The sequence below is a fragment of the Furipterus horrens genome, unplaced genomic scaffold, assembly GCF_987537825.1.
Source record: "Furipterus horrens unplaced genomic scaffold, mFurHor1.1.pri manual_scaffold_17, whole genome shotgun sequence".
Classification (NCBI taxonomy): Eukaryota; Metazoa; Chordata; class Mammalia; order Chiroptera; family Furipteridae; genus Furipterus; species Furipterus horrens.
The window spans coordinates 54,821,835-54,834,296 of NW_028327187.1; the positions used below are offsets into that span (position 1 = coordinate 54,821,835).

Here is a 12,462-nt window from a genome sequence, read left to right on the forward strand (position 1 = left end):
ATAAATAAACCCAAATCTCTATGTTCAATTAATATTTGACAAATGGGGCAAGAGCATACAGTGGAGTAAAGATAACCTTTTCAATAAATGGTGTTGGGAGAACTGGACTGGTACATGCAAAAAATTGAAACTAGACCTCCAACTTACACCATACATCAGGATAAACTCAAAATGGGTAAAAGACTTAAATATAAGTTGTAATACCATAAAAAATCCTAGAGGGAAACATAAGCAGGAAATTTTCAGATATCCCATTTAGCAATATTTTTGCTGATATATCTCCTAGGGAAAGGGAAATAAAGGAGAAGACAAACAGATGGGAATACATCAAACTAAAAACAGCTTCTGCACAACTAAAGAAACCATCATCAAAATGAAAAAGAAACCAACTGTATAAGAAAACATATTTTCCAATGATACATTGGACAAGGGTTTGATCTCTAAAATATATAAAGAACTTATAAGGCTTAACACCAGGGAGACAAACAATCCAGTTAAAAAATGGGCAAAGAATCTGAATAGACACTTATCCAAGGAGGACATACAAATGGCCCACAGACATATAAAAAGATACTCAACATCACTAGTCATCAGAGAAATGCAAATTAAAAGCACAGTGAGATATCACCTCACACCTGTCAGAATGGCTATTATTAATAAGTCAACAAACAAGTGCTACAGAGGATGTGGACAAAAGGGAAAACTTAGTGCACTGTTGGTGGGAATTCAGACTTGTACAGCCACTGTGGAAAACAGTATGGAATTTTCTTGAAAAACTAAAAATGAAACTGCCTTTTGACTCAGCAAATCCACTGCTATGAATATACCCTAAGAATATTGAGTCACCAATTCAAAAGAACTTATGCGCCCCTATGTTCATAGCATTGCTACTTACAATAGACAAGTGCTTGAAGAAGCCTAAGTGTTCATTAGTAATGAGTGGATCAAAATATGTGGTACAGTGCTCACTTCAGCAGCACATACACTAAAATTGGAATGATACAGAGATGATTAGCATGGTCCCTGAACTAGGATGACACACAAATTTGTGAAGTGTTCTACATTTTTAGAGTACACTGAACAAAAGGTAGGACCCTACCCAGCATGGCTTGAGAGAAGAGGACTCTTCAGTGTGGAGAATTTGGGCCAAACCACCAGCAAGAGAGCAGCAGGCTCAGGATTGGGAGGCAAAAGCTGAATGCCTGAGGTCTGCTGCAACCAGCCAGATTCCCTCACAGGCAGGTAAACCCAACCCCCGCCTGTGGGATTAAAGGCTCTGCAGTTCAGTGAGGACAGGCTCAGGAGTTTTCTGCTGGGAACGTTTCTACAGGGGAATAAAGAATATGCTCTGATGCCTTTCGCCAGACACCAGGAGCTCCACAGTTCCTCAGGCACAACAAGGCTCTATATTCTCTCCTGAATAGCTTTTTAACATTCATATCTTATCCTTCAAGTTTGGGCCTCATGCCTCACTAGGTTTAGTATTATAGTTTATTTTAAATCTCGTATTTTGCTCTTCAACTCTCTTAATCCACTTAGGCTTCTTCCTTTCTCTTTGATTTAAATTCCATTTTTTCTCTTGTGACAACTTGTTTCTATCCTATACTCTTACCATTTCTCCTCCCTTCAGCCTCTGAACACCATTTGTGATGGTCATTAGTAATCTTACATTCTTTTTCCTCTTCTTAAAATACCCTTATTATACGCTGGTTTCTCTTCAGAGCGTATAAGTCTTTTGTCTTTTAAAATACCCTTATTCTCACTCCGCTTTTATCAGTCTTTGCTCATTAGTTGAGGATAAGGTGGGGTTGTTGCATTTCTTCAATGTTATTTCTAAATATTCACAATTTTTGTATTTCAAATCTCAAATTTTAACATCCCCTTCTACTACCCCATTTTGCTTTCCTCCTGCCCTTTGTATTTTTTGTTTTAAATGTTATTTTTCCCTGTCTTAGGCTGGTTTTCATTTCTTACTCTTAGTATTCCTTCTCCCTCTATTCTCTCAAAATATCTTTCCTCTAGATATCTCTTAAGCTTTTCTTTCTTTTTATTCCTCCTCTTTCTCCTGTCCCACATGTATAAATCTTAGCTCATTTGTTGTTGATACTGCTGTAGTGGATCTTTTTCTCCAATTACCATATGATCTCACCTATAAGTGGAATCTTATGAGCAAAAGGAACAAGCAAAATAGAACCAGAGACATGGAAATAAGGAACAAAGTGACAGCGACCAGAGGGGAGGCGGGAGGGGGATAATGGAGGAAAGAAGGGGAAGGGTCTAATCAAGGAAAAAGTATAAAGGATCTATGGGCATGGACTATGGGGGGATTGACTGTAGGAGTGGGGTTCTGTGGGGGGCAGGGGAGAGCAATAGGGGAAAAAGTTGGACAACTCTAATTTAACAATAAAATAAAATAATATATATTTTAAAAACTGGTACATTTACACAATGAAATACTACACAGCAGAAAGAAAGAAGGAACTTGTACCTTTTGCAATAGCATGGATGGAACTGGAGATCGTCGGCAGCCGTCTGTCTCGAGAGACGATGGTGAAGCTTCTTAAGAGTCTATCTGCACCGCCGAGAATGGCTGTGCAGTCCAACTCGGGAGTGACACGGTATCCGTCTCCTCCCGTGTTGAATCGACATCTTGTGATGACGCTGGAGTGTCCTCTCCAGTGAAGCTGAAGCTACAGAGCCTGGGCAGGGTGATATGGAGGGTCTGCTGTTGCCCATGCAGCAGACCCCCCCTCTCTTCGCAGCTGAAAGGTCCAAGGGAAAGACGGAGTCAATACAGCTTGGCTTCAGGTGCGCCGCAGGAGTTGCCGGTGTTGACTACAACGTCAAACCGCCTTAGGGACTCCGGCTCTGGATTTTCTGTCGGGGTTTACTCCCTTAGCCTTTCCCCTGAAGAGGTATGCCGCAAGGCAGTGGAGGTTTTTTGGAGTCAGAGTTTTCCTTCTCTGATGTGCCCTGACTGGAAGATCGAACCAGCGACACTTAGCTCGCAGGCCGACGCTCAATCCACTGAGCCAAACCAGCCAGCATGTGAAGGAAAAATACCATATGATCTCAAATGTAACAGGAATCTAATGAACAAAAGAAATTAAAAAACAACATAAAACCACAGGCAAATAAACACGGATCAGATTGAAAGTGGACCAGAGGGGAAGGGAAGGGAGATAATTGTGGAAAGAAGGAGAAGGGAGTAAACAAAGAACAGGTATGAATGACTCACAGACACAAACCACACCGTGGTAATTGGCTGTAGTAGTGGAGCATGGGATGGGGGGAGGAGGGCAAAAGAAGAAAAATTGAGACAGCTGTAATAGAATAACAATGAAAAATGATTAAAAAATAAAATGTGATTTGGAGGATCTGTTATGTGTGATAGTGATGGTGGTGATGGGAGAAAAGCAAAAAATCTCACAAAGAAAAAGCTTCAGGTGTTGGAGAAAATGTGAAGTTCAAAGCATTATGAGGGAGAGGGAGAGGAAGAGTGGCATTGTTAGGTTAGAAAGGCTGGCAGAGGTCATATATGCAAATCCTACCAGGCATGGTAAAATTTAGATTTAGATTGAAGAACAATAGAAAGTCACTGGGGGTTTTGAGTAGTTGAAAGATGTGGCCTAACCTATATTTTTAGAACATCACTCTGGCTGCCATGTAGAGAAAATATGGGGCAGGCAGCAAGAGTGGATGCAGGAAGTCAGATTGGAGGCCATTTGCAGTAGTCATTGTGAGAGATGATAGTAGCCTGCACTAGATTGGTTATAGTGCACATGGTTATATTTTTGGAGGCAGCATTGGATGAAAATATGAAGGAGAAATGAATGACTTAGATGAGGGAACAGCAGGTGCAAAAGCTTGTTCATATTTTTCTACTGATTTAGAAACAGAAGATTAGAGGGTCTGAATCATAATAATATGGGGGAGAGGGGCATGAAATAAAGTCTGATCTTATAGGGCCTTGTAGGACATGGCATGAAGCCAGGATTTTATTCTAATTGGTATTGAATTGCATTTTCCACAGGATCACTCTGGCTGCTATGTGGAAGACTAGACTCTGTAGAGGGGCAAGATAACAGGGAAATCCATTGGGAGGCTACTTCAGTAATCCATGTGAGAGATGATATTGACATGGGCTTGGGTGAAAGCAAGAGAGGAGATGGAATCAACAGGACTTTATGTTTATTGACATGTGAGAGTGAAGAAGAGGTAGATATCAAGTACTTGTAAGCTCAAGGGCAGGAAGAGTTTAGTGGAATTGAGGGACTCAATGAACCCAGTGTTGCTAGAGTTCAGTGAGTATGTGGATAAGTGAGAGGAGCTGAGGTAAGAGTGGTAGGCAAGAGTCAGGTGATTCATGACTGGGTCAGGAGATGGAAAGGAGTGTTTATTTACTCTAAGTGTCATGGGAAGCCACTGAAATATTTTAAACAGAGAGTGATTTATCTTTTCTAAAAAGCCACTTTTGTTTCAATGTAGGGAGTGAGCTTGGAAGGGAACAAGAGAAACAGGAGGATAAGTTAGGAAGTTGTTGCAGAGGTCTGAGGATGAAATATTGGCGATGACTACATCTAGACAGATTTGAGATCCATTTGAAGCATAACTGATTAATTTTCTTGAATTTAGCTGTTCTTTATATGTATATCTTCATCTAAGCTTTATTGAAGCTTTTGTTATCTTTTCACTTCATTTACATATTACTTTTAGATTTCTTCTCTTATTTATAGAAAAAAATTTTTCTAAAACATGTGAGTTTGCTTCACTGATTAAACCCTTCCTTTCTATGTACTTAATTGCTCTGGAATTGGTGAGTTTTGGGGATTCTGAAATGCTGCAAATCTAACTTTTAAAATGAGAAAAATGTAAGAACTATTTCATCTCTCCAAAATTACTGACTTTGGTGAAATAAACTAATTCAAACTTAAATGTTTCTTAAGGAAATTTACCTACTTAACAGCATATTTAACTTTCAAAATATGTTTGCTCAGCAAGCAAGTACTAAACTTGTTCTGAATTTTCTGCTTTAATAACTAAGGAGTGCTAACTTTTCTTGCACACCTGGGACAAAATTGTATGAATGTTTCTGAAGCATTTGGAAAGGATTGTTGAGTTACCTAATTACCTAAGGATACCATAAACATATCCTTTTATTTCCGACCCCATCAAATGCCAAGTCAAAACACACTGCAAATTAGGAAACTTTGATTTAAAGGTTTACCTCCAAGTACTAGGCTATATAGACTATTCCTTCTCAGTGGGAGTTCTCCTCATACTTAAGTTCTCCACTTCAAAAAAAACAGTCCTGCTAATAAGGAGGCTGTAAATAGACTGGCACTGAAGTAAGGATATTCTGTACCCACAACATGAAGCCATGAGAGGCAGGAGGTGAAGAAGCATTCCTTAGGCTGTATGGAACCTTGAAGGCAGCATATAGGTGATGGGGAGGCACAGAAATATTAAGTAGGGAGATAGAATATATTTGTACAATAGTAAGGGCATGGGAATAGTGCATCATTGGTGAGAAAGAGACATGCAGCCTCTGACATCTGGAACGTGGTCTGGCACTATCAATCCGGCCTTGTTTTCTTGTTGAGCATAAATAATCTCACAGAACATTAACATGATAAAAGCTTATTTTGTGAGTGTAATAGAGCAAGGAAAAACAAGACCACTCCATTATCATGTCTGAACACAGTCAAAATATGAACAATGTCCAAGCCCCCCAAATGACTAAACATCTGCCATCCTGGCTAACATGGATGACTGTTGCTTCTTTATCAATTCTAGCTGTAGCTTTGGGTTAGTCTTTCCCACTTAAAAATAAGATTTATTTTAAAATCCAGCCACTGAATTACCCCACTTCCTGACAAAATCCCAGTCTAGAACAAAGCCAGCTAGAGTGACCAACTCAGCCTGGTTTTCCTAGAGATTTGCTGGTTTTAGCACTAGAAGTCCCATGTTCCAGCACTCAGTCTTGGGCAAAATGGTACGGTTATTCAATCGTCTGCTTCCTTAAACTCTCCCCCAAATCATGTAAAGCAAGCCAAAATCTTGTAGAACATTTATATCACTCTTATTTAGACATCCTACGATTTCCTTGGTATGCAGTCTCTCTTTGCTGTAACAAGTAATAAACTCAACTTTTTCAAATACAGGTCTCTTCCTGTATTTGAAAGGGAGGGCATTGACATAAGTAAGAAATAGAGGCACAACATTTTGAAAAGCTAGTAAGGCCTAGCTAGCATGGAAAAATAGGACTGAAGAAATGAAAAGGTGTTGGGAACTGGGGAAGAATGAAAAGATGCCACAATCCTCAGGAGGCTAGAATGTGGTTTTATGAAAAGGTGGGTTTTAGGGATAAAATGATGAGGTGGTAGAAGGTGAAAACATGAGTTTTTATAGTAGGTTGTTGGCACACCCTCTGTGTCTGAACCAAAAGAAATACTAATGAAAAGACAAGTAAATGCAAACAAAACTTTGGTTTCTTTTATAAAACAATCAGTCAATCTTTCATGGTACAGAGTAGCAATTTTCAACCTTTTTCATCTCATGGAACATATAAACTAATTAGTAAAATTCTGCAGCACACCGAAAAATGTATTTTTGGCTGATCTGACAAAAAAAAAATAAGTATGATTTTGATTCATTCACACTGGATGGCTATTGTTATGTTGCCTGTTCTCATTTTAAAAAAAATTCTCATCTGAGGACATTATTTTCATTGCTTTTAGAGAGAGAGAAACATCAATGTGAGAGAGAAACACCAATTGGTTACCTCCCATATGCAGCTGGACCAGGTATTGTATGTGCCTGGACTGGGGACTATAAGCAAAACCTAGGTATATGCCCTGACCAGGAACCAAACTTATAACCTTTTGGTTAGGGAGTGATACTCCAACCAACTGATCCACAACGGCCATTGTAATTTTTTTATTTGACAACCTAAGGAAAAAAGAGTCAGTGCCCCTGACTAAAGAGTAAGGTATTGCATGTTTAAAAAATTCTTGTACACCGATTGAAAATTGCTGGCCCAAAGGCTAATCATAGTTTTCCACACTCGTTTGCCTATGTTTATCCACTACATAACAATACTTTCTGTATAAGGGAAATTTCTGGTAAGGATGAACAGCAATGGCACACTAATGGACAGGTGTTATAAGTGCAAAACACTAAACTTACAATTTTAATGTTTTGGGGTTGAGATCATCCAGTAATAAATATCAATATTCATTAAATAAAATAAAGGTCACAGAACAGTGCCTGACATGTAGTAAATGGTAATAAATATTAACTACTGTAATTACTACCATTATACCATTGTCCCCATGTGCTTATTTTAAAACAGGGGCAATGCTGTAGTTATAAAAAATGTTTTCAATCACACATGTTGGAGGTATGTATTGATCACATATGTTGTAGGTATATATCGAATGATAACTGTGACTTCCTTGTTTTTTAAACTTGACTCAGAGCCATATATTCAAATGACCGTGGTGAGATTTACTTGTAAGTGACCTTTGGTAAATCTTCTAAATTCAGTGGCTGAGGACCTACATTCAACTAGATGTTGGTGCCTACTGCATGTTGCAAAGAAAGTTTTAAAAACAGGCCTACCATTTAGTTTCACACTGTTTATACTTTAAAATAACCAAGGAGGGAAGAAGCAGAATGTGATTGTCCATGTAAAAGGAAGCCTAGAATACCCAGAATCTAGAAGTTGAAACATAAAGGAAGTAGCTTCCTTAGAACAGATTAATTTCTAATTTTCATCAGGAAACTGCCTCATTCATTTCTACAAAAACAAAAGTCACTTGCCAAAGTATAAGAACACACAGGGGATACTTATGAAGTGCTCTTAAAAATAAAGTGTCTGAGTTCTGGAAATTTCTAGGATATATTACAAAAGGCAGCAAGTAGAGTTTTGTACATTTACAATAATTTTGTACTGCTGAAAGGCTATCACCTGTTTTTTGATACCCCCCAAAAACAAGCAGCTTGTTTTTCAAACATTAGTATTAAATTGCCATTATTATATGTGTACAACCTGGAATGTTCTAATTCCTCTACTATTCTTAACTAAAACTTGATGTTCTCTTTTATAATGCTGACACCTGTTTAATTTACATTCTTTTTCTTAGAGGACAAATTTAACACCAATTATCCTGATCTTGTGTTCTGTCAACTCTTACCTTGTTTGATATTATTACCATTTGGGGGGTGCCCAAGTCTGGAGCAAAAACTACCCATACCCACAGTGGTATAGAAAAGTTGGGTCAGAATTATATTTTTTCAGTGAAAAAAAATCATGTATTTGGAATGTGGCATTTTTTACAGTATAAAATAAAATAGTAATTCTGAGAAGTAAATCATTTTATAAAGTTAATAAATTGATTATTACATTTACTTAAGAAGTCATAAGTACACATTTATAAGGGAAACCTTTACTTTTGATGTGAATTATACATTGTTATTCTATTTCTGTCATATACTTCTCAATGTATAATATTTCTTAAGTAGTTCTTCTATATGTATCATTTCTACAAATAGATTCAAGTCTCACCTGCATACAGCAATCAAATTCTCATTTATGTAAATGTTTTGCACCCTTATAATATGCTATTGTTTCATTATAGTATACATGAACACATGCAGCTCTTTTGCATGAGAAAATGAATCAAACTGAAGAGTACAAATTAACAATGAAATAAAGATACTTATTTTCTTTAATATTTAGAAGTAAAAACCCATATTATTAAAGCACAATTCTATAATGCACACCGAGAAAACTAACACAACTAAGAAAATCATGAAAGAAAATAGGAACCAGTTCATAAATTTCTTTTGCCCTTGGACCAAATTAATTATAAATATCAAATAATAGTAACTTAATTTCAAGTAGAGCCAGGCAATAAAATTTAAAGTGAAATTGTTGTACACTCTCATTGCCAGATCTTAGGATAATTTTAGATGGAAATACCATTTTAAGATAAAGACATTAACTCTTTTGGGGAATCTATGTATTATTACTTACCGAAATTTGCCATCTGTATCGTCTGGTTGCCAGTCTCTGGAATGTTGTAAATAACAACAGCATCAGCATTTCTTCTGCCTGCTGTTTGAATTTTTTCTGAAAATGTACAATTACCTCTTTCTATCAGTGCAATCCAGGGCTTCTCAGTATTAGTAAACTCAGTGTTGTAGTCACAAGCTTGGTAGTTATTGTTCTTGGGGATGCCCACCACCCCCATAGCATTAGCCACTGGTGAGGCTAATCCATAAACACCGCATTCACATTTCTCTGTTGTAGTGTAGTTGCTGGTTTCATTGTAATAATTCACAGTCACATAGGCATTCACTGGAAAAGATGCTGTGATTTTAAATAAAAAGGTAAAAATTACAAGCAACCGAAAACAACTGGGCTTATTCTCTTGGTTCATTGCTTGTTCATTTGAGCATAAAATTTAAGATGTCTGCGGATATTTCCAACTGTCAGTCACCATTTGTCCACTCAGGTCCCCACTAAGCAGAAGTTTGAAATTTCAGTTGCAAACAGGTAACTGATCTCACCTCAAGCAACATAAGCTCTGAATACATCAGCTCTATTTCACTTTGGCTATCTACATTTCCTTTGGCCTTCCCCTCCTCCAACTGTACACACACATAACCCTTAACCAGAACTCCCTTAGTAATAAATAACACCATCAACTTTATACTACATGTCAACTTCTTAGGGTTGGATGACTTCCTGTACTGACATTTCCCCCCATACTGTCCCAGCTAATGCACTTTCATAAACATGGAGTGGATTGGAATGAGGAACTGGACTCTTGGGAATCCCACATGAGAAGTCTGAAAGTTACCTCTCTCAGAATATCTAAAACATCAAACTGGTTTTCCAAGCCCTGCTGAAATGTGCTATCAACGAATTTAACCAAAAGTAAGTTAAGATCCACAATTTTAATTGCTATGGCATTAGTGGAATTGATTTTACAGCCGTTTGTTTTCTTTTTTTTTTTTTTTTTTTGAATTGTTCTTAACAGGTCCCCTGAGGAATACCTTGTGGCACCTTGTTTATTCACTGAAAAGTAAACATATTTCAGTGGCTAGAGATCCTTTCCTTTCAAGTACAGTGCCTTGCCCATGGTAGGTACTCAAATATTTGTTGATTGACTGATACTTAGGAGTTGCTGAATTCCATTAATTTTTATGTCCCATGTGTTATACTCTAACAAGATGATTCAAGGTTTAATTTTTAACATTTAGAATTTTGAATTTTTGTTACTTCAAATGTGTAGACATATTTGTTTATTTCAGTACTTCCTTTGTTGTAAGCTCTGTTTTTAATCAGAGTGCACTGGACACTAGCAGCAGCTGGACATTGTCATGGGGTAAACTGCTCTGGGCAAATTGCTGGGATAGGGAGATTTCAGTGTGTGCCAAGGGCTGGTGAAGGAGTAGATAAATGGACAAGAAGACAAACAAGTATATCAGGAGTCTGATTGGGTCAAGAGTCAGCAAACTAGACAAACATGTAATAGGCTGTCAGAGAAGCAGAGAGATACAAGGTCAGAAAAAGGGCGGGCACAGTGGTAGTCTGAAGTGCAAGGAAAGCAGTCTGGAATCAGGAAGACTACTAGAGTCAAGGGGACAGAACAACACAAATTAGAAAAATAAAGACTGTTGAAGAATATGATCAAAGAAGTATTTTTTTCATTCTACTTCTTGCCTGTTCTTAGGCATCTAAGATATTAACTTTGGACTGGACCCTGCAGGTAGGAAACCAGCAGATAACTACTCAGCAGAGGTGAGGAGTTCAGGGAATGTACATTTGAACCTAATGAATAAACCCCAACAGAAGCACAATGCAAATATAAGACTTTCATTCATATTATAGCCATCAATTGTGCATCTGTATATCCTCTCCCATACAGTGTCTGGCATTAGTGGCACTTTATACATAGTAATCACTTAATAATTATTCATGGACTTGAACTGAAAGAAAAGTTTAAAAGTATTGTGTATTAACTTATGGTCTATTTAAGAGCAAATACAAACAGTTATTATTTTGCTATTATTACTACAATTTTGATGTTAAAACTCATAATAAAGTCCATATTCATAAGACAAAAAAACTATCAAACTGAAAACAGAAGCGTTATGGTCAAAATTATTAGTTTGCTGATTGCTAATAGACATCTGTAATAAATTCAATATCAGTATTCAAAATGCAAATAATTAGCAAAGTTCTAGAAATTTGATTTAACCTCTTTTTACCAGTTATTAAATTATTTCTAAAGGAAACTCCTTTCCTGAAATACTTTAAAAAAAGATTAGTGAGGAGTTAGCTAAATCCACTAGAAGTCAAATTTTGTTAAATAATATTAACACACTAGTTTCAAATCTTCACATTATATGCCTTAAAAATGATGACTTTCCCATAAAACTTTATGCCAATGCTTGTGTATTAAAGAAAACTTTATTAAACTATTTTAAATTGTTATGGAGGTTGAAGAGCATGATTTTATATAATCACCAGCATTATATACCTTGTATATAAGTGATTTTATATTTACTTTAGTGACTTTCAGAGAGAGTCATAACTCAAAAAACATTTTCTATATATATTTAAATTTACAGCTAAGTAAAATTGGTACTGTAACACTAAATACCCATTAATGCAATTTTTATGTTAACTCTTACTTTTAAGTATATTTTATTGATTATTATTACAATAGTTCCAATTTTTCCCCCTTTGCCCCCTTCTGCCCAGCACCTCCCCTCCCCAGGCAATTGCACCCCCCTTAGTTCATGTCCATGGGTCATGAATGTAAGTTCCCCGGCTTCACTCTTTCCTAGATTAGATTTTTAAAAATTAATATTTTATAACATTAAAAAATAACAATTCCCCTCTCTCAGTTTTAAGACCCTTTATAATCTTATAAAGGACAATGGGCAAAGATCTCATGCTCTTCTAGATGCTTCAAGCTGGACATGGTCATCGTCTTACCTACCCTTGGTTCCAGAAATCCCCAGTAAGAGTTTGGGGTGTGGAGGGGAGAGTGGACTTTCCACATGGGGAAGGATCTTGCAGACTCCAGGTCAATGGCGTGCTTGGTTAAACAGACTGGCATCCTTGTTGTATACTGGGGGCAACAGATTTGGCAACAGGATTAAAAGGCATCATTCAATCCATAACCACTAAATGACAAAAGGCAGGAATTAATTTTTCAATGTCTCACATTGGGGAAAAAAGGGCTTCTTTAAAGGAAGGTGTGCAAGGCACATCACACTTTTCCAAAACTCTTCTGCCCACTATACTTAGTTTAGGCTGAGGGGGATATTTGAGGTTTCCCCCAATTCTCAGACCTCTGTGCCCTTTCTGTCCAAGCCATTAGGATAGAAAAGAGAAACCAGTTTTAAAGTGAAGCCCAAAGACCACCCCATATTTTACCA

At 37.2% G+C, this 12,462-nt stretch overlaps 1 protein-coding gene and 1 non-coding gene across 2 annotated transcripts in view; one reads left to right on the plus strand and one right to left on the minus strand.

The window, feature by feature from the left end:
* RNF128 (ring finger protein 128) overlaps nucleotides 1–9,566 on the minus strand; it is a 193,923-nt gene extending 184,357 nt beyond the window's left edge. Inside the window, exon 1 of the mRNA XM_090263931.1 lies at nucleotides 9,041–9,566. Within this exon, the coding sequence (XP_090120057.1) occupies nucleotides 9,041–9,446 (406 nt within the window). The 5' untranslated portion in view covers nucleotides 9,447–9,566. The remainder of the gene's footprint in view (nucleotides 1–9,040) is intronic.
* LOC149991032 (U6 spliceosomal RNA) lies at nucleotides 962–1,068 on the plus strand. Its single transcript, XR_016508706.1, has one exon. It is a non-coding gene; the product is annotated as a U6 spliceosomal RNA (small nuclear RNA).
* Nucleotides 9,567–12,462: the final 2,896 nt, after the last annotated feature.